Below are 23,567 nucleotides of genomic sequence, written 5' to 3' on the forward strand. Positions count from 1 at the left end.
CCATCATAATGCCTAGCTCAGGGGGAAGCCTCTGCGAAATATTTGCTATAGTTGTTATATCTAATTGACATGGCTGCAAGAGATTTTGCTTATCACTTATATTTGAACAAAATTCCACTTACACATCCTGAGAAATTAAGACTCCAATTGGAGGCCCCTGGTTCTGTTTTTGTTTTTTTTTAAATTGGTTTACTTTTAAATATCAGAACAGGCTCTGATTCTCCAAGATACTGCTTTCTTAAAAGCTGAAGAAGCAGCAACAGAAAGAGAGAAAATTGGAGCCCTAATAGAGACCATAGGTGAAGTGCTGATGTTACTAGAAGCAAAATTCTCGAGCTGTGCTGGCCAAGACGGTAGTCCCCAGTCACATGTGGCTATCAGCTGGCCCAAATTAAGATGTGGCGTAATATTAGGTTGGTGCAAAAGTAATTGTGGTTTAAAAGGTTGAAAAATTGCAAAAAACACAATTACTTAAGCACCAACCTAATAAATGCACTGGAGTTCAAAAATTTAGTGTAGCAAAAAGAATGCAAAATATCTCATGAATAATTTTTTTAATTAAAATGTATTGGGGCGACAATGGTTAGTAAAATTACACAGGTTTCAAGTGTACAATTCTGTAATACATTAGCTGTACCTCACATTGTGTACTGAGTATCTATTGAAATAAAACTTTTGGATATATTAGGTTAAATAAAATATATTCCTGAAATTAATTTTATCTGTTTCTTTTTAATTTTCCATGTGGCTACTTAAAAAGTTTAAATTATCTATGTGGCTCCCATTATATTTCTGTTGGTCAGTGTCCCTCTGGTGTTTTGATCATCCAAGACTAAAAAGTGGTCCAAATATTAAATGTGGCTACTGTGTATATTTTTAAATAAAAACTATTATAAAAACTATTCATCTTTTTTAAAGTTTATGAGAGCTAAAAAAAAAGAAAAAAACAGTACAGGTGAAAACTAACTATCACTGAAGATGAAACCACAATATCCAATCTTATATCAAATTTAATAGCTGTTTTAAATTATTCGCTTTGATAATATAAGAGGATGCTAAAATGGACATTTTTGTTGAAGCACCAAGACAACAGATATCACACTCTAAATCAAATGTGACACTGTGATCAGAATTTGCAGAAGTGATGACAGTCTGGTCACAGGGCTTTTAAACTCTCATGCATATCAACAGCATCAAAGTGCCACGGCAGTAAGACATGGAAAGGAATCTACTTGGGAGTGGGCTGAGACTGGTACAGGACCATTTTGTGATGACAAGTCATAAAAGGGGCTTCAAGAACACTGCTCAGACCACATGATATGTATCTGCTGCAGTTTGGAGGACCCTGGGGACTGTCTCATGCATGAAAACTGGCGGGTCACATACTCAAACATGGTTCATGACAGAGGCTGCTACTGTCGAAGTTGGTTTTTACCGCGGCAATTCATCGTGGCAAAAAAAAAGCATGCCAACTAGTCTTGGGCAACTGCAAAGGAAAGCTGATGTGGAGTGGGCTTAGATCCTTTCTCAGAGGGCTGCTTAGAGCAGCAAAGAGGCCTCAAATGACTGGAGGTAACAATGGACGAAAGGAAATGTAAACAACCCGTAAGAACTTAGCCGTCTTTGCTCACATTAAAGAAACCACACGGGAGAAATTCTGAAAGAGCCCAGAAAATTTAATCCACCAACAGAGTGAAAACCAGCCCACCGAGTGGGCTGAGGACAGTGAGTGAGAGACAAAACAACTGCTTTTGATTGCATCCCACCCGTCCTGCACGCGCCTATCGGGCACGTGCAGCCTCAAGAGGCATGGCTGCATATGTTCCCTACGTGCATGCAGTTACTCAACCACAAAAACTGAATGTCTGTGTCAACAGATGTATTTCCTGGAACTATTCTAGGAAAATCAAGTTTATTCAATGACCCACCAACTGCCAAATGTTGCAATACCACTTTAGATGCATGGTAACATTTAGGGCATTCGGCCTCTGCTATCTACACATCGGTATTTACTTTCCATTTAGACTAAATACCAAAAATGAGGCTCACAGAGGGCTTGAACATATTTCAGTAACAACAGTGTATTGCTTGTTACCTTTAAGAAAAAAAAATGTGTATTTCACAGAGCTCTGCCTTCCAAAAGCACTTTGAGAATGGGAGTTGGCCTGTGGCATTTTACTCTGGGAACTTTAATAATAGCCACCTAAAAGTTAAAATTATGTAAAATTAGTGTCAGAAATGCAGCTCTGTAAAACTTACTGAGAGAGAGAGAGAGAGAGAGAGAGAGAGAGAGAGAGAGAGAGAGAGAGAGAGAGAGAGAATCCACACCAGTGCAAAGCACCAGGAAAAAATTAGTGAGAAAATCAGCTCCTGGTTCCATGAAGAATTCTACACAAAACTTTCAGAGAAGGTCATGACTCCATTCCCCTTTTTTTTATAAGGTAAGTGTATCCAAATTGCACTACCTGGTTATTATGTGTTTGGATCATTACAGCATGTTAGTCCTTTCCATTCATTAGACACAATACAGACATTGCTTTCCTGGATTCCCCAAATAAATGCTACTCGATTGCTTTCCAGATTGTTTTTTGAAAATTGTTCAATGAAATTGTTAAAAAAGATCTCTGTGCTAAATCAGCATTTTTGTATCATCAGAGAAGTTATGAGGATAACAGTGTTTCTTAAACACCAACTATACCAACTGCACATCTGAGTATGCAGTGGAATGGCAACCAACCTCGTAGCTGTCTTCTGTTCTACTCTTCCATTATTGTGCAAAAATCAAATTAGAAAACAGCTTTTCCAGTTCCATTAACCCTGGCATTCCGTAGAGGAGGCAAGTATGATGAACAAAGACTTAGTTCTCCTTCCATTGTTCTGCTTCTCTGATGGAATGAGAATTACCACCATCCTTTCATTTTTACTCTACTCCCTATTTGCCCCCATTGTTTCTTTTTCTTAAAGCTATCAGTTCAATAATGCTTTCCTCTATACTTTGTCTACTAATAGCCATTAGAACAGCCAACAGACTTTCTTGATTTGGCGAAAATCCAAGTATTGTCTTCACAGTTTAGACTTGGGTAGGAATTTAACACCGAACAAATGAATCAGAATTTAGAAGAATCCATGTCCATGCTTACATTCAAACGGCACATGGTCAGGATCTCCAGATGGGGTAATGATAGAAAACTTTCTGTTATTAGCATTTATGCTTCCAAAAGACTTCACCCTCTGGTTCACATAAAGTTTGACATGACAACATTAATCCAATTCCATGTGCTTTAAGAGGCACGCAAGATAATTCTTTTCACTGCTTTTTATTCTAAGTCAATTTTTGACCCAAGACAACTAAAGTTTGACTATCCACTGTAATCATTAGAACTGACACTATTTTAGATTGTTTCTAAAAACTCAAATGCCTCCCAGAAAGAGGGAAAAAAAACTGGTCACACATTCATTTGAATGTACTGCTGACTCCGTAAAGGTGGTTCCCAATATGGTTTGGACAGTTATAATATTGTAGGAAAACTACATAACCTTCCATGGTAACTGCACTAAATAACAATATTTATTTTGTATGTCTGCATTTTAGACTGCTGGTTCAGTCCTTTAGAATCCACTTATATGTAGCGCAAACAGACAGGAATCACCCTCTCCCCATGAGTAGATATTAAAATCAATCAAACAGAGATTTTAATCCTGCATTAGATATACCCAAGCAATACTCAAGATCCCTTTCCCTTGGCTCTTAAAATGATTTTAAAGCAACTTAGCTCAACTCTTCCAGGGAGAAAAAACACCTACCTAGCCAAATTTCTGGAAGGGTTATTCCTTAAAATCTATTACTTCCACTCTAAAACTTACAGTTCTAGGTTTCTTCTTATCATTTCTTATAAAATTCTCAATAGTTAGTAATGACCCCTTCCCAGTGAAATCCAAGTACAGCACAGTGATTATGTGTACAGCTTTATGAGTCAGACTGGCTGCGTTCAGATTTTGATGACACCACTTACAAACTTGGGCAAGCTATTTGACCTCTGTTTGCGCCTCTATAAAATGGGACTCATTATAGGGCTTTTCTCATAAGGTTGTTGCAAATCACCAAAGTAAAGTTTAGCACACTGCCTGGCACACTATAAGTACCTGGTACATATCACCTGCTATTACATCAAAGGGCCTTTGTAATTCTCCTTCTTTCTTGACCCTTTGAAGAGTCTAACAACTGCCAAGCTATTTCTTGCTGTTAGATTCTTCAGCTCAGTGCTCTCCTGGTTCTCCTGCTTCTCTTCATGTTTTCTCAGTGTCTTTCTTTTGTTCTCTTCTTCCCCAAGCATATTCATTATCATCCCTCCCCACCTTCAAGTTCAGGTCTATCTCCATCATTTTTCTCATTTTTTTCATTATCTTGAGAAGTCTCATCCACTCACATGATTCACTGTGTTTAATATAACAGCATTTAAGATTTTTGATGGTCTGCATCCTGAGGCAAGAAGTCAAGAGAAAGTGTGATTCCACACTTGTTGACAGTAACTATGGTAATACACAACTAGCTTGTGTTGTCATTGCCAAAACAGGCACTGACCTCATTTCAATACTAACAACAAATGCTAACACACTGTACCATTGAGCTTAGGCACTACAAGTTTCACTGGTTATTCAAGGCCCAAGCAGAAAAAAGGCAAAAATGACAGGGGTGGGGGTGGGGGCAGCAATCAAGATAACCATAAATGTAAATTTACAGAAAATTATTCTAAGAGAAAGAACAATGAAAGAAACTGAGGGTGTAAAAGAAAACACAAAGAGATTCGATCTTTGATAGAGAATGTAGCAGGAAGGGGCAAACTCAAGGACTAAGAAGCAAGCTAAATGAATGAAGTAGGCAAGATGTATTCATAAGGAGTCATGGAGACTGTGGCAAACTGGAGAATGTAACTAAAGGTATTCATGTTCGATTTTCAAAAGTAAACATTGCAAACCAAACAAGGCATGGACCTTTACTTTTCTTCTTTTGAGTGTAGAGAGATAGGAGATAGTGTCATTGTTACCTACCCAATGAGGTTGACTAGCCAAAAATCTTTTTTTTAATTTATTTTACTGGCTAAAAGCTACAAGTAAGAGGAATTTGCTTTATAATCAGATTGCATTTCTTGAACGAATGTTGTGATTCACAATTCAAGCATGAGTCCATTGTTTGTCTCCATCACAAACCAAACCACTATGCTCCTGGATTAAGATTCACTTATTGGCTTAACGTGAACCAAATCTAGCCAGTATCACCTCCAATGGGTATTTCACACTTTTATTGGCTCTCTGACATAGTTACAGGTGTAAAAAAGTTCCGTGATCTCCCAGGGACAAAGCTGCTTATCCTGTAAAGTGCTTGTAATTGACATTTTAAATGTTCCCTTCCACGTGCATTACATCAGGACAAGAAGATGTTTGTTTGTTTGTTTGTTGATTGCCAGCTGGTTTGGGTCTAAACACACCCTCTCTTCTGCATATATTCAACATATATTCAACATCTGCTATTGAATCTTTACTTCCCATCTTAGAATAAAAAGATCTTTGTACAACTTCGGATAAAAGTGATGACTGCAGTTTTAAAAAAGTTCATGAGTATTTTTCAATGAATATTTTTCATGAGTTTCTTTTTCAGTATGAAATAAACCTTCTAATCATTCACTATAAAATTAGGAACAAGGAGAAAATGGCTAAGACTGTAGAGACAAGACAATCCAGAAAGCCATAGTTTAGGAGGTGTGGAGGAACTTAAGAATATTACACACTGACATATATTTCGATATCATATTTGCATGGATAGGTCATCAAATCAGGTAGCACATTTCTTTTCACTAGAAGCACGAGGAAGCATTAGACTTGAAAACAGAAAACCCACATTCAGATGAAAGTTTATGATCGTCTGTGCGACCTTCTCAATGGAAAAGTAGGATGATCATACCCACTTCAGTTGGCGGCAATGAATACTGACTAAGCCACACACGTTGAAGCAGCAGACACTCAATATTTCTACAGGGACTTTTGAATGCTGAGCTTGTATGCCACCACAGCCTCCAATAGATCCTAATAGATCTTTAGGTATGTTTTTCTTCATTCTAAATTTTTCCTTTTCCATACAGATGTTTTGTTTGGAACCACTTCTCTAATTTACTAGGATAATAATGAGCTCAATCCTTACTTATCCTTATGGAAAGTTCTCCTCCTTTTATCTTGATGCCAACTGGTACGTAGGCATATGCTCACTACTGAGTCCCAGAGTCCACTGGCAAGAATTACTGAATAACACGCATAGTCTTAGGGTCATCGTCTTGTCATCCTAGGAACCTCCCCAGTGACAATTCAGAAAGCCCCTCAGAGTTCAGCAAATTCCTGAAGTAGCCACACAAACCCAGTGGATGTTTAAATCAATAATAACCTTAGCCACCAGAACATCTTTACGCTAATTCATTTTTTAAAAATTACCTCTTTCACACTGGGGTCCAGTAAAGCCGTAAGTGCATGCACATCGATTTGGGGCCACACACCTGCCTCCGTTGAGGCAGCCACTTTCACAGACAGCTGTAAAATAAGGAGAGAGATGCTGAGAGGCTTTCTCTGAGAGGACATGCTCTTGAAGTGACACTTATGGTCCCCTGAAAGTACAATAAATATCTAAATAATCACCACGCTACCGTATTTCCCCGAAAACAAGACCAGGTCTTATATTAATTTTTGCTCCAAAGGATGCATTAGGGCGTATTTTCAGGGGATGTCTTATTTTTTCACGTACAACAATATACATTTATTCAAATACAGTCATGTCATCTTCTTCTGGAACATCGTCATAACGTACTAAATGTGTCCATCTGGCTGATGATCTTAACTGGGGATTTTTTTCAGGGTAGGTTTGATTTTCGGGGAAACATGGTACTTGTTTCAAGTAGTTACTGTACAGTTCCAGCTCCTCAAATGTCTCTCACTCAGCTCAGGTAAAACTGCCTGGAACAGGTGAGTCTACATCTGTGTTAATGCTGACAGTTTCTTTCCAGGAAGTCTGAGCAATGCTTTCAGTTCTGTATCTAAAATGGTGGTTTACAAAACACAGCACTGGATGGGAACGACATTTTAGCAAACTGACTCTTTTGCTTATGATTTGTGTTTCATTTCCAGAGGAGAAACATGGGCCTCTCTGTTGTCACCCTGTACAGAAATGCAGCATGTTAAATCACACAATGAACTGGAAACGGCAAAACATTAATACTGACATTCAGTAAGTTATGCACCGTCATGGAGACCCCACTGAGGACTATAACAGAATCTATGGAAACTATTGGTGACATTAGTCCGGAGATGCTTGAGGGAGAGACGTTTTACTGTTAGAAAAGGCATTGAAGAACTGAAAACTCGTGCCCTGCACAGCTCTTCTCTGTACAATTTCCTGCGACTTTTTCACGCATGGCCTCCCTCTAGGCATCCACAGGTGGTGGGCGTTCACTGCCAAATTTGCCAGTCCCACCCACTCTTCAAAGCCCAGCTCATTCCTTCATGAGGCTTCCCTAATCCCTCCATTTAAACTAATTCCTCCTTCATGTATTCCCCATGTGTTTTACGTGTACCCGTGTGGCAGGCATGGAGTTGAGCCACTCAGATCTCCCTCCAAGAGAACGTACAGTTAAGGACCTTAGTTGGCTGGCAGCCGTCAGCTGCTGCACCTTCAGATCTGCTGCAATGTTCACGCCAAGGACTCTCCTGGCTGCTACCACCCAATAACGAAGCACAGCAGGATACTGGAGCCTGAATATTTCTGCCCATCATGAAACTCTCTGCTGGGCAATCTTTGCTCTGGGCTCCCACTAAGCCTGGCCGAGGCTTTCTTGGAGCTGCACTGCAGTTTGAGGTTCCTTCTAAACGACTGTCCTTCCTTTCCAATCTCTTTGCACAGGGGCCAGACCTCCACTGAGGTCTGAAGGATCTTCCCCTCTTACTCCTGCTTCCTGTCCCCTTTAGTGTTCACAGGCCTTTTCGCCAATAAATCTCTGTGCATCCTAATTGTGTCTTGACATCTGGCTGGCATCAGAGGACTTAAGCGTAAATAACCCAATAGCCAAAAATTATGGCAGAAGTCCTTTTTTATCACAAAATTAGAGAGGTTTATACATACTGTTCTTTTTTGCCTCTTAATTCATACGCAGGGGAGAATGAAGAGATTTTAAGAAGATAAGAAATTTTCAGATTGCCTAAGCCAACCTTCCCATTTTACAGATTAGGAAACCAACATCTAGGAAAGGTTTTCTAATTCTGCAAGTGTTACCTGAACGCCTGTTGTGTGCTGGGCCTTGGGCTAAACTTACACTCTCTCAGGGGCACCAAAGGGAGCAGGAAGGATGCACAGCAGCTCGTCCTGATTTCCTTCCCAAAATGCCTTTGCATCATCCCCTGGCCACCTTCTCTCTAGCCATGGCCTTGGTACTAGTTTCCTTCTTCCTGTTCCTTCCTCCTCTAGCATGACCTCCACACTGTGGCCACAGAGATCTTTCTCACTGGAAACCCTTGTATGTAAAGGGTATAAGGCCAGTGTTTCTAGCATTAAATGCATGGGCTGTGAAGTCTAACTGCTTGGGTTCCAATTCCAACTTTGCCAGTTACTCCCTGTAGAGCCTTAGACAAGCTACTGAAGGACATATGCCCCAGTTTCATCTCTTAGAAGGCAATCAAGGCCTGGAACTCAAAGGGCTCTTGTTATAGTAAATGAGTTAATATGAGAAGTGTTTGAAAATGTGGCTAGTACACAGTAGGCATATAGTAAGGAACTCAATAAATGAACGTTGTTTAGTGTTGTTATCTCACTCTCCTTCCCTGGCTCTACTTTAGACAAAAATAGGGTAGGCATAAAGGCACTCAAAACCTGGCCAATGACCTCCATTCTGACCTTATCTCCCTTCCCATCACTTTCCTCAGCTCTGAAGCTCTAGTAACACCAAAGCACCTGCTACATTTGACACCCCATGTGTGTCATGTTCCACTGCTTTGGCCCATGATGGCCATCTGCCTAGACGGCCCATCTCACATTGGCTCATCTGACAAGTGAACTCCTATCCATCCCTCAAAACCCAGCTCCAGGGTCTCCCACACGGGGGAGGTTGCCCTGCCTCTCCTCTCTCCATGCTACCACTGTAGGCTGAACAAACCTCAATCATTGTTCTTACCATTCTCCAGTGTGTGGACACTCAACCAGGGCATTATGTAAATTTTGATTTACTTATGATAACATTTTTAATCACAGCAAATATGTATATGGCACACATACACAGAGGGTGCCATAAAAATGTATACACATTTTAAGAAAGGAAAAAACTGTATTAAAATTACACAGACGGTAACCACTTTGAATATCACTTGTAATTGTGGAAGTCAAACGCGACTTGTATTCGTCTTTTGTTATTGGTATATATTGAGTATTACAATTTTAATACAGTTTTTTTCCTTTCTTAAAATGTGTATACATATTTTTGGGCACCCTCTGTGTGGCACACATACACACAATGGCAAAAATTGGAAATGTGAATAAATGCTCATCGTTAAAAATTCATTAAGTAACCTATGAAACACCCACATAATGGAGTATTATGTGACCATTAACGTGCATTTTAAAATGTTTAACAATATAGAACATACTTCTAATAAAATATTAAGTGAAAAAGTAGTATGAAAAAGTATGCATATGATATATACCAGCTATGCATTAAAAGACTAGAAAGTAATATCTGGAATGATGGGATTATGGATAACTTTATTTTTTTGTATTTTTTTTAATTTTCCCAAATTTTCTTCAGGATAAATATATTTATCTTTGTGATAAACATAAGCTTTTAAAAGGGAATTTTCATCTTCTGCAAAGCACCAGGACTGAGAGAGTAGACACACCAAAAACAGTGTTCATGAATGAACCAACAAAATAAACACCATGTGTTTTATAGTAACAGAATCTAGAATGGGAAACTAGAGAGATGGCAGGTACCATTAATCAAGAGAAAGGACATGTTTGGGGAGAAAGATGAGGCTGAGTTTTAAAATGCTTTATTTGAGATGCTTCTTGAAGATTCAGGTGGAGATGTTCAGCGATCAAAAGGAAAGTATACAGCTGGAATGAACAAGAATTCTGTACCTTCGGTGGTGAAGGCAAATCAAAGGAATGAGGTATGTGGGGTGGAGAGGAAAATGAATCAAACAACACATTCCCAAAGGTTCCTGTCAATACTTGGTGTTAAGTGTGTTGGGTACGTGATCTGTTCACCTGTAGGAGTCACCAGAGATCCATAAAAATGCCCTGTCCCAGGTAATCAAAGAAAATCTATCAGCACTTATCCCTGTATTGTTTTGTTCTACATATCTGTCTACATATTTGCCTACATAGATTTACATCTAGAATGTATATAACTCTGGTTTACTTACGTTGTCCACAGTGAGTCCCAATGTATCCTTTCTGGCATATACAGTGATCATCGCTGCAGCTACCTCCGTTCATACAGCGAATATTACAGTGTTGGACTTGAAAAGGAAAAAAAAAGAATGATTTAATTTTGCAACTTAAGCACATAGATTGCAATAGTTCACAGGAGTTGATTTGTAGTGATTTAAAGAGAAAATAAAATGATTTGCTAAGATTCATGTATTTATGCAGAAATAACCTAATTGACAACACTAAAGAGCTTATCTTTTGTGTGTGTAAAATCATTCACAATGCAGTGTAATTTTGTTTCTTTGATATTTACTCTAATAGTGCTACATGACTTCCCTAATTTAGCAGAACGTAACACTCCAAATCATTTCTGTAATTATATCAAGAAAATAGTGCTTTGATTAACCGATGGCACAAGATTACCATGGCAATAACTTTTCTGTTAAAAGATTTAGAGTCCCAGGTACGTGGCCAGAGAAACAGTCAGAATGACAAATTCCAAGAAACTTTGTTGCAAGAAATTTTGGAGGTAACAAAAAGAAGAAAAAAAAAATACCTAGAGTGGCATTTAGTAACTATACTGCTTGATAATGGAGGCAGCTGGACTTGGCTCAGAAACAGCTGCTTGTTTAAACTGTAACCTTAAACCAAATAAGACCTACAGTGTTTGAAATTTACTCTTTATCACATTGTCACCTACAGAAGTGTGGACTTTAGGTCATAGGTCAGAAAGACCACGGCATTCAGGCAGGCAAGCAGATCTGAGACCAGGAGACACTCAAAGAAGCTGGACCAAAAGATGCATAGATGAGAGAGTGACAGCATGGCATGGGCTCTTATTTCTCTAATGTTCAGGCTGTCTCTATTTCAGTAATTCAGGCATGCTAATACCACTCTCAAAATCCCAGGCTGTTCCTTAATCCTCCAGAAACAATAACTACCCTACTTGGAGAAGACTGAAGGCTTGATAGAATTCATCATTAATCCTGGTTGACACATCCCTATACAAGGAGGCCAGAATCAAACATGGGAAGTTTGGCTCACTCAGCCCTGTCCTCCAAGCTGTGGGAGTAAATTCCTTGAGAAAAAGGCTCCACAATTTTACATAAGCAAAAGAGAATTCCTTCTTCTTGTGCAAGAGCAGAAATCAGCTGTTTATGAGAGGTGATCAAACAATATGGTGAATATTTAAATTTAAAAAATGTATTACAGTAAAAGACACATTGCCATTAATTCCCTTCAAAATACTCCCCCTTGCTTCAAACACACTTATCCCATCATTCTTGCCACTTTCTGAAGCAGTTCTGGAAGTCCTCTATCATGAGTGTCTTTAGTTGCACTGTTGTGGCTGCCTCAATGTCCTGAATCATTTTGACTTTGGGGAAAAGCCGTAAGTCATACTGTGCCAGACCCAGTGAATAAGGTGGATGAGGACACACCACAATGTTTTTATTTGACAGAAATTGCCATATACCAGAAACAATGTGTGACGTGGTGTGTTGTCATGATGGAAGATGATTTACAACACACTTCAAAACACACCTTCTCTCAACCGTAGCTCACACCCCACTGCCTGCGTCAAACAAGTTGAAACTTGTCACACTTGTTACTAAGGTGCGACATGCCCCTTCCTCTATTGAAAATCCTTGCCTTTCCGTTGGGTGTCATTCAGCAGCAGCATTCACCGTATTTTTGTGATCACAATAGAAAGGCTCTGTGCCACACATCACTTCTGGTATGGCTATTTCTGTCAAATAAAAACATTACGCTGTGTTGTCATCCACCTTATTCACCGGATCTGGCACAATGTGGCTACTAGCTCTTCCCCAAAGTCAAAATGTCCATGAAAGGTAAACATTTTAAATCAGTTCAGACATTGAGGCAGCCACAACAGTGCAACTAAAGACACTCACGAAAGAGGACTTCCAGAAGTGCTTCAGAAAGTGGCAAGAATGATGGGATAAGTGTGTTTGAAGCAAGGGGGAGTATTTTGAGGGAGATTAACGGCAATGTGTCTTTTACTGTTAAAAGTTTTGTGGTTTGTTTTTTTATTATTATTATTTTAAACATTCACCGTAGTTTTTGATCATACCTCGTATATTTAGTCTTCTGCTCAGTCTTCCTGGAAATGGGGTTCAGATCTTCTCCCAGGAACAGAGAGTAGACTCCTCCAGCAGCCACCTTCTTCAGCACCCTTGTTAGGATGCTCAGTACAGTATCAAAAAGTGGCTGCTGACTTCAGGAGAAAGGACCGTTTTCAGGAGCCGCACAAATCTCAGCAAGACAACAGGTTCCAGAACTCAATACTTACTATGCCCTCAGACAGTACCAAAAAGTTAAGTCAAGTTCAAAGTGATGCACCTTTGTAAGAACACGTCACATGCTTACTGAAACACCTTCAAGGGCTCCTCTCTCTACTGTATTAAGAACGACTTCCATCTCTCAGCATTCAAAGCCCTGCTCAGGATGCACCCATGGACCTTTCAGGGCTCCTTTGCAATCTCCTAATACATCCTGTGACTCAGTCCCAGATCTACTTATCAGTCCTTTATTCATTCACTCAATAAATATTTCTGAGTGCCTATGTTCCATATAAAATGCCAGGCACTTTGTGGTACTCTCTTCATGGAATCTCCTCTTTCAAACTCTCAACCCCCAACATATAGTATATACACAGTTCTCACCAAATACTGAAATCCTGCCTATCTCCAAGACCCATTGCAAGTGTCTTTTCTTTCCTCTGATCTTTTCTGACTTCTGTACTCTCCTCCCTCTCCCACTAGATATAAGCCCTCTTTCCTCTGACTCCAGAGTATTTTATACTTCTCTTTTGAAATGTATATTACATCATCGAACCTATTTTTTAAGCTATTTCTCCTATTCCCAGCCCATTTGTCTAAAAGCTTCTTGAAAGTGGGGAGTATCATGATTATTAATTATATCCCTGTAAATGCTCAGAGCAGCCCCTGTCTATTTGTAGGTGTTGTATAAAACTTAACTAAATTAATTTATATTTATTTATATCATGCTACCTGATAATGATATCAATAGCTATACTCAAAACCTCAGACTTAGAAGTTGTCCATTGTGTCCTAAGCACTTATACATCCCCAGGTAGGTTGCTATTAAAAATGTTTTTATCTTCATTTCCCCATGTATAAAAGCAGAAATAACTCCTTTGTTGGAGCATTGTTATAGAAGTCAAGCAACCCAGGAAACTGATAGAAACAGACTGTTATTTTAGGCTCCTATGATTCTATTAAAAAGCCTCAACCAAATGCTTTTTAACTAAAAAAGTCTCTGCAAGTGTACAAAAGAAACGATTTGGTGAAAAATTTGGATAATATTCTAAGCAGGTCAGGAAAAGGTGTATAGTTGCTTTAAAATTTGAAGTTAAACTTAGCTTCATCCTATCTTAGCAAAACAGTGAGGTTTGGGAAAAGCACAGGAAATGATGTCATCTGTCAAGCAGCATAGGAACTCAACCCACAAACTGATTTCAATTAAAGTGGTTCATGCCAAAAGCTAATTTCCATTCCCACATGAGCAACAAAGCCATTTAGCTACTTTGAGATAAAAAAAAGAAAAAGCTAACAGTAGTTTAAACAGTGACTTTACATTATTTGTTCAAATTGAAAAATAGAATGAATTCTTCTTTCTGGGAAGAATGGTAAGTTTACATTTAAATTCAATATAATAAAAACCTCCTGATATGCTTTTATATTTTTTCTGCCCTGTCTTTCAAGTGAATCTTTTCTAGCATAAAATATTCTTTCTCCTTTAAAAAAACAATTGGTCAGACTCATGAAACAATAAAGCATGGCTAGCCTAATGTTCAAATACACCAACAAACCATGAGTCCATAGGCCATGGGAGCAAGCTCATCAACAGATAATAGGCTCTTAATCACCTGCTTTGCCACAAACATGTTTACCAAAGAAACTCTGCATTCTTTGTGAGTCTTTGATCTTCAGGAGAGAGCAAGCACTCAGGATTTCTCTGGGGAACTAAAGGAACTAGATACGCAGCTTCACTACACAGCAGGAACAGTTTAGAGAGCATATACACAAAAATTGGTTCTATTTTTTATTGAGTGCTGCCATTGATGCACACTCTAAATTTACTCTGATGTGAATAAGAATTCCAGATGTCTAGCAATTTGGAGACCAAGTTCTATGTCTCTAGAAAAAGCTAACTGAAAAGTAAGAGCTCTAGCTAAACCCATAAAGATGCTCTAAATTTATTGGATGCTCTAAATATTTCAAGTCAGAATGTATTCCTCAACTCAATCTGTGTTAAGAAAATACAAGGGGAGTCCAAGTGTCACTGTGTAGGCCTGTATTGCCCCATGAGGTTTATGAGGTCCCAGTGAGAACCTCCCTTTGAAGATGGGGAGACAGCCTCAAAGGGTTTCAAGTAAGGCTCAATATCCTAGAACTACCAGAAAATGTTGTTATTAACCTGCATCCATGTAGGATCCCAAATGAATTATACGTTCGTTCCAAAAGATGTCAGTCAGTCATTTCAGTCATTCAACAAATTCTTACAGAATGCCTTCCTTAGGCATAAGGAAGAGTAAAAGAAACTTGGTGTAGATTATACCCAGTACAAATTAATTCCTAAAATAATCAATCACAAGAGAACAATGTGAGCAGATACTGGAATAAGAGAGATGCAGGTATTTAGTTCTAAATACCTCAGGTAACGATTTTCTTTGTGGTATATTAGATTGGGAATGATTTTAAAGACAGGCCATTATCTTGGCAGGCACAAGGGACAGAAAAAACATTGTGAGCAATTTGTAAATAAGTATCTGTATGGTATGCAGGTAATTTTAATTTAGGAACTACTAGGAAAAGCACAAGACATACAAATTAAACAACTGGACTAACTTCTGGACTCTGCACCTGAGACAACAGTTCATAGAGTTGTCTGCAGGACAAAGTCTGCAGTCCAGAGTCACTGCAGGACAAAAACAATTTTCACTGGGAGAAATAACAGCAATGACATTTTCTTTAAATGCATAAATAGCCTGTGGTGCCTAAAGACACACCGCTTAGGAAAGCAATTTCACTGAAGTATCTCAAACAACAACAACACAACAAAAACCTAGCAGAGCTGGAAAAGGTCCAGAGAAAGGCAAGCTATATGATAGCAATAATAAAGCCACTTCCATAGAGGGCAGACTAGAAAGCAAAAAATTCAATTGTTTCTACGGACCAGTCAGCAGATACCACCCACCCTTTGCCTCCCTGTCCATAAAAATCGCTCACTTCCCTAAAAAGCCTTTCAAAGAGTCACTTCTTCCAGAAGAGTTACAGCACCACCTTCCCATCCTCAGAGTATCCTTACACTTTCAGTATGTGGTTGCTCCACACTCACTCAAACTCACTAACACACTGCTCTACAATTATTCCCCTGGACTTCTTACTCCCTCAGAGGTTGGATTTGGGTTAAGAGTACAAGTACCCCAAATTCTCACTGAATTGAAAATGATAAAATGTTATCAAAGTGTAAGGAGTTCCACATAGTAAAGATGTCAAATCAATAAATTATCACACAAGTTTAATATATGAGTAATTCCCATCAAAATCCTAGAAATGTTTTTTGTAGATACAGACAATATTAATCTAAAATGTATCTGGAAAGGCAAAGGAACTAGAATAGCTAAAACAATTTTTAAAAAGAGTAAAGTGAAAGGAATTAATCTACTCAATTATCAAGACCTCATATAGCTGCAGTAATCAAGATTGAATGGTATTGGAAAAGGCACAGAGAGATGAATCAATGGAATAAAACAAAGAACTGAGTAACAGTTCTGAATAAAAATGCCCAACTGATTTTTGACAAAGTGCAAAAGTAATTCAATGGACACTGGATAGACAGTCTTTTCAAAAATAAAAGTTGCTGGAGCAATTGGATATCTGTAGGTTATCAATTGATCCTAGATCTCAATCTCACACCTCATACATAAAGTATGTCAACATGCATCACAGATGCAAACATAAAATATCAAATTACATAACTTATAGAAAAAAATTTGGAGAGAATCTTCAAGATCTAGGGTTAGGCAAAGAGTTTTTAGACTTGACACCAAAAGCATGATCCATTCAAGGAAAAACTGATAAACTAGACTTCACCAAACTTAAAAACTTTTGCTCTGTGAATAACTGTTAGTAGATAAAAATGCAAGCTACAGAGTAGAGGAAAAGGTTTGCAAATCATATATCTGACAAAGGACTAGTACTTAAAATATACAAAGAATTCTCAAAACAGTAAAAACAAAAACAACAAAATATCAATTAGAATCTAGGCAAAAGATATGAAAAGACATTTCACTCAAGATGATATACAGATGACAAATAAGCACATGAAAAAATGTTCAACATCATAAGCCAGTAGGAAAATGGAAATTAAAACTACAATGAGATATTGCTATATACCTATCAGAGTAACTAAAATTAAAAATAGTGACACCACCAAAAACTGGTGGGGATGCAGAGAAACTGGGTCATTCATACATTGCTGGTGAGAATATAAAATGGTACAGCCACTCCGAAAATCATCTGGCAGTTTCTTAAAAAGCTAAGTATGCAATTAACATACAACCCAGCAATTGCATTCCTGGGCATTTATCCCAGAGAAATGAAAACTTATGTTCACACAAAAACCTGTACATGAATGTTCATAGCAGCTCTGTTTGAATAACCAGACAACTGTAAATAACTCAGACATCCTTCAATGGGTGAATGGCTAAAGAACCTGGTACATGCATAGTATGTGATACTACTCAGCAATAAAAGGGAATAAACTATTAATACATACAACAACCATAATGAATCTGAAGAGAATTATGCTGAGCGAAAAACAACAATCCCAAAAGGTTACATACTATGTGATTCCATTTATATAACATTATTGAAATGACAAAATTATAGACATGGAGAATAGCTTAGTGGTTGTCAGGAGTAAGGAGCACGCAAGGGCAGGAGGACACGACTATAAGAGAATTACATCAAGAATCCCTGTGGTGATGGAAATGTTCTATATTTTGACTGTATCAATCTCAATATCCTGGTTTGGATATAGTACTAGTTTCACAAAATGTTAACATGGGGTAAACTGTCTAAAAGGTACACAGGAAGTCTATGTATTATTTTTAACAATGGAATGTGAATCTATAATTACCTCAAAATAAGAAATTTAATTTTTAAAATACCTTTAAAAAATAAAAATAAAACAGATGAGCATGAAATTGATCTCCAAATTCTAAAGCATAAAATTTAGGGAACATCTTTGATAATAATATATTATATATTATTTAAGAAGATAATCTATTTTATACCTATATATATTTAAGAGAAATTTGAGTAGATTGATGGATTAGTCACCCATGACACGTCTTTATGAGAATTAGGATTGCTCAGGATCCATCTCTAGCCTCAGAGACTAATAGTGTTAGAGACGGATCCTAATTGAGCTGGAATGAAGGTCTAGAAAACCCACTGTTCTGACCCTGTCTAGCCAATCTTCTCTTTTTACCGTGATGCCTCAAGGACCAGTGGCAAGACTCCCAATAGATTAAGGGAAGCCCCGTCATCCTGGTGTCCAAAGGGATTGCTCACTGGCAGTTTGGACCTTCTGGAAATGCAACCTCTCATTCAGGCCATGAAGAGATCATTTCCTATTTTTCAGAGTCCCAGAGCACTCAAGTCGAAAACAACATCAAAGAGCAATCCTCCTTTCATTCCTCTCATTTCCAAATGAGAAAACCAAAGCTTCAGAGGTCCTACACCTTGCCTAGAACTCCTTCATCTCTATTACATAACAAGGATCAAATTTCTAATAGGAAACATTGGTGAAATGGTCTAAATTTACCCCTTTTTAGTAGAACCACAGGTAGTAAGTGCAAACATTTCACTGAGTTGGGTTACCCTTCTGCTAGCAGGCGAGTTAGCAAACTGATCTATCCATATTTACTGTCTCCCACACCATGGCCAGGAGGTCCTATAGGAAGGCATAGCTGTTCCCTGGAACATCACTTCAAAGGATCAGAAATGAATTCTGGTCATTACCAGCTACCCTTAATTTAAAACATCCTGCCATCTTTAATTGTTCAAGCTGTGTAGACAATTTTAGTTCAGGTAGGGTCCAAGCCAACAATTTTAAAGGCTCCAAATGCCTCAAAGATCTTAACGATCCAGACCTTCCTCACACCACTCTCATCCACAGGCCACTTGGGGACATTGCCCAGTGTCCAAGTATCACAGATGGACACAAACTTCTTCAGAGAATGTCACCCTCAAGCCTTAAACTTCAGCCTCTAGCCTAACTCTGGCGAACAGGACCTTTCCATTATACTCCTCCCACCTCTCTGCTAACTTCAGGTCTCCCAGGACCACAGCTTTTCCCTCTGGCCTTGTTAACATCCTGTTTCCACATCTCATGATTTTTACTTAACAGAGAAATCATTAGCAGCTCACACCCATGGAAGACCTTTCCAGCTGGATACTGTTTCTGTCATATGGCTCTATTTTCTTCCCCCAGAGAAGTACAGTGTTGTTGGTTGATTCAAGCACTAATCTGAGAGATGGGTCTATTCCCAACTTGGTATATAGACTCCTTTCCCACCCCTGAGTCTCTCTCTGCTCAGCAGCAGCCTGGAGGTCAACCTGATGGGGATGGAGATGTCCAATACATTCCAAGTATTTTGTACCTATGTCACCAGCTGACCTTTCTGCCTCTTTCTATTCCTCCAGCTCAGATGCCCTAGATATATAGAATGAACGTGTTGCTGCTTGGAGGACATACAAAACCAAGCTGAGATCAAGTAACAATATGCTACACACCGTACAATAAGCAAATGAGTTTCAGCTCAAGGGGAATTTCTATCCCAATCTACAACTGTCTGTATTTAGCACTAGAATATCTCTGTTTGGTTTCCACCAGAAGCAAATTCTGAGACAGTACTTTAAATGTGAGGAGTTTATTTTAGAAGTAACTTCAGGAAACACTGGTAAGAGGGTGGAAAAGTGAGACGGGAGAGAAGGAGCTAATAAAATACATTGTCAAGCCTATTCCTACTGTTGGCGAGTGGGGCTCAATCCCATTGGGGAACTTCAGGGACAGTGCAGACCACACGTCATAGTTAGGCAAACTGAGAGGCAAAGAAGGTAGGGCATTTATCCAGCACTCTATCTGGCACTGGTTAAAAGTTGCTTCTAGGGCCATTACCCCCCAGTCTTTCCAGCTTGCCCTGCATGTGAACTTGGCATGCTCCCTGGCCAAGAAAAGTTCACTAAGCTCTCAGGCAGAGTCGCCCATGTTCACTCATGAATGCCAAGGTCTGTGAGTGGGCACCAAGACGGTCTGCTTCCCAGCAGTACTAGCCTTATCCCGTTAACTGGCCGATGGGAGCCATGCTTAAATGTTAGGACTCTTAATGGGTAACGAACCTTGACCCTGCTGAAGTCTGTACTTGCAAATGACAAAAGAGAATCAACTTATTCCATAATACTTCTTCTTAAAACCTTGTCAAAAACAGAACACATTGTAAGGGGAGTGTATTCTCTCACCAGAAATGGGAAATGGAAAAGGAACGTAAGTCTTTTTTTTTTTGCCTTGGTGATGGTTAAGGTGTTTAGGGGCTGTTTATATAGACATGAACTTCAACTTTCTAACAACTAATAATGACTCACCTCTTTCCCAACCCCCACATTTCCCCTAATTCACTGCCGAGGACCCCACATTTAAAGAAAAACAAAACAAAACAATAGAACAAGCACGCAAAGGTTCCTAAAAATGAACAGTAAATATTTGTTTGGCATCATAGGATGACCAAAGTGGTAAAATTCTGAAAGAGAAAATATGTTTGTGCTTCATGATGAACCATCCCCAGAAACAGCCATAACAACTTCTTACATTTTCTTCTTGCAAAGGCAGGGGTCTTGAGCTTTTTTAAGTGTTTAATCAAATTCATATTTCAGTAGCACAAGGAAGAATGCCTAGTTTTCTTGAGCCAAAATGTTCATTAAATAATCATTTCATTGAGCATCTTTTATGGTGTTTACATTGGAGATACAAAGATAAATAAGGCAATACCTACACAGAAGGAGGCCATAATCTTTATATTACTCATAGTAACTATGTCCCATAGGCAATTTCCCTATAAAGAGTGAAGAAGGGAAATGGGAGGCCAGATTAAGGAGAGCCATTCCAAGTATTTTGGGCAGAACAGAGAAGGCAGATGTTCTAGTGAAAAATGTATTGCAGGCAAGAGAAAAGCCAAAAGCAAATTTAGGAGAAAATAGGACGTAACCACATAAAATAATATTATATATAATGACATGTTATACTCACTGGATCTGGAGCCACAGGAAGGAGATATCTGACCAGATGGGCAAGTGCACATATTTGGCCTAGAACAAAATCCATCCCCACAGGAATGCCGGCAAATGGCTGTGAATAAAACCAGAGTTCTGTTAGCACATGGGTTCAGCTCATGGTGATTTACAGGGACCAGTCTCCAAAGGAGGAAACCTGGGCTCTCATGCTCCTCGTTAACTTCACCATCATGACTTATGTGACCGTAGGCTTCAGGTTGATTCATTTACAAAACAAATTGTTGGACTAAATCAACCCTGGCTGTAAAATACAGTCCCTCTCTTCTCCAGCTCACTGGGTCTCAGCCTCTCTTTGCTTATTCCACAGCACTGAGTCTATCCATAAGCCCTGGAAATTTCATAAAGGGAAAACAGAACCAACAAAAATCCTGCATCTAAACATATTTATGTGCCTACAAGCATTCTTTTTTTATATTAACTTTAAGATTTAATGATATAAAAATTGCAACATTATTCTTGGAAGCCTATTTTATCATAAATGCTTACTATTAACTAATTTGTATAAAAAATACTATGGCCTGCTAAGACTACTTCTGTAGATCAGATCCTGCCAGTTGAGAACACCTGATCTATGGAGCAGCTTTTTACCCTACATTTAGTCCTGTGGTGAATTACATCAACCATCTGAGAGGAGAAGCTTGGAATCCAATGCAACAGTACTGATTCCACAGTCAGGAAGCTGTTCATTTTTTAGAAACATATTAACATTTTCATGCCAGCCAGAGACTAATATCATACTGGTGCCAAATTTCTGCTAGAGGCCAAAAGAGAAAGTGTAAATTAAACGGCGAATGATTTCTATTTATCAGCAGACTAAGATTGGGTCACTACTTTTTATACTCAGGCATGATCCTTCCTCAAGTGCCTGTACAACCTTGGAAGAGGCAAACAAGATGTGCCAGGCTAAACATAACACATTTGATAGAAAATGCATTGAAACATCAAAATAGCTAAGGATGGTGGTTGAAAACTATTAAGAAATAAACTGTCAAAGGATCCTATAAACATTTATTTAAATATCTGAAGACAGCACTTCTCAGAGATTCTACAGAGCACTAGGGAAAAAAATTCTGTTGTTAAGCTCATTTAGAAAACTCCAAATACTATTATACCCCTTTCTTAGTGATTCGATTTCGATTTTGACATAAATCACAACATGCCAAATGAATAAATTGCTTTTGGTCAAAATCAAGAATTGGGGAAGGGATTAACGTTTTCAGGCCAGCAAAAGAATATTGTTTGAAATATTCTATTCTTCTCTACAGACCACTCCTGGCTAAATGAGAAGGTGGATTACATAACTTTTTAAAGTCCCTTTATCTCTAAAATCTCCCATTATAATAATAGAGTTTTCTGAAAACTGAAAATTATTTCGTTGGTATTATGATTATGAAAGTTCATGGAGGACAGATGTCATAACTAATTTAACTTAGTACCTCCATTAAACAGCATCTTTTCTGGTATGTGGTGTGTCACTCAGCATCTGTGGGATACGTGGAGAACCTGGAGGTTTGCCAAAGTGGCAGAGTCAACAGAGGAATCTCTGGTACCGTTTGAGTTCTTCCCTAGTTTTTCTACGATCTTCATCTGATCCTCTATCTGCTTCCTTTCCCCTTTGTCTAAAAGTTAGGTCTGCCTTTGGCTTCGACCGCCCAAATTCAATGTGCAAGATTTGAGTAGGCTTGTGGATGGTCAATAAAGTATGAAGTTACAATAAGGAAAGCAGCAATGGTATCTTTTTAAAAAAAAAAAAAAATCCCTTCAAAGTGATTACATAGTCTGTGTAGCCAGGCGCATCATATGTAATGCCATGTCATGTTGATCAAAGTATCTCAGTACTCTGTGGTTCTAGTCTCTATATCTCAGGCATATCCTAAAAGAAGTATAACAGTAGTATGACCAAGTTAATGTATTCCCCAACCTGGATTCTGGATTCAGAGAAAGTAGGAAAATCTTAGAGCTGAAAGTCTCTACTCTAAACATATTAATGGTATGCAGTTACAAATGACCAAATACTAAGAATCACCATGTAACCAAAACAACAAAAGGAGGCAATGAAGAATGGCAGATTGTCCATTTACTTACGAACAATGCACTGATTTCCACCAGGTAAGGTTTTCCATCCAGGGCAACAGTAAGCATTATAACGTGATCCACAGACATTGGGTCTGAAACAAATAAAAATTCAATCATAAGAATTCTGTACTTAAAAAAAGATATATATGACCAAATAAAATAAAAAAATCCTGATTTTTAAGAACAGGATGAATCTTTGCAGACAGAGAAAAGTAAACTCATGGGACTCAAAACTGGTTTGTTAGTTTGTGACAATGATACCAATAAGGATATCCCTTAATATCACCTATGCATGCAGAACATCAGGAAAATAAAAACTGGAGATGTAAAACCCAGGGCTTTCTACCGTGATGCACAGACATAAATATTTATGGAGTACATGAGTCTAATTTAAACAGTAGACTCCCTACCTATCTAGTTATAATAACAAAGGCCATCATAAAGTCTATTGCTTATAAGCCTTTAAATTTCTACTCATTGAAGCTATGTGTATTTTTTTCTATGGCCTAACTCACCTCTAGAATGTAACTACATTCTTCCTTTCACCAGAATGACAGGAATGCAAATTCTGACATTAGTCAGAGTAAATAAAAACCAAAACATGTAAATATTTCTTTAGCCAAAGTTTGGAA

At 38.4% G+C, this 23,567-nt stretch overlaps 1 protein-coding gene across 2 annotated transcripts in view; it reads right to left on the reverse strand.

Annotated features, from left to right (window-relative positions):
* Positions 1-23,567, reverse strand: part of FBN1 (fibrillin 1) — a 233,149-nt gene that overhangs the window by 176,097 nt on the left and 33,485 nt on the right. For both annotated transcript variants that reach the window (XR_012494755.2, XM_019730687.3), the window contains exons 3-6: positions 22,945-23,027; positions 20,816-20,914; positions 10,450-10,545; positions 6,481-6,576 (exon numbers count right to left, since the gene is read on the reverse strand). Coding sequence is in view for 1 of the 2 variants with exons in the window: in XM_019730687.3 (XP_019586246.3) it covers positions 6,481-6,576; positions 10,450-10,545; positions 20,816-20,914; positions 22,945-23,027 (374 nt within the window). In the remaining variant the exon portion in view is untranslated. The remainder of the gene's footprint in view (positions 1-6,480; positions 6,577-10,449; positions 10,546-20,815; positions 20,915-22,944; positions 23,028-23,567) is intronic.

The sequence above is a fragment of the Rhinolophus sinicus genome, chromosome 3, assembly GCF_057876585.1.
Source record: "Rhinolophus sinicus isolate RSI-liver-muscle chromosome 3, RSI-T2T, whole genome shotgun sequence".
In the NCBI taxonomy this organism is placed as follows: Eukaryota; Metazoa; Chordata; class Mammalia; order Chiroptera; family Rhinolophidae; genus Rhinolophus; species Rhinolophus sinicus.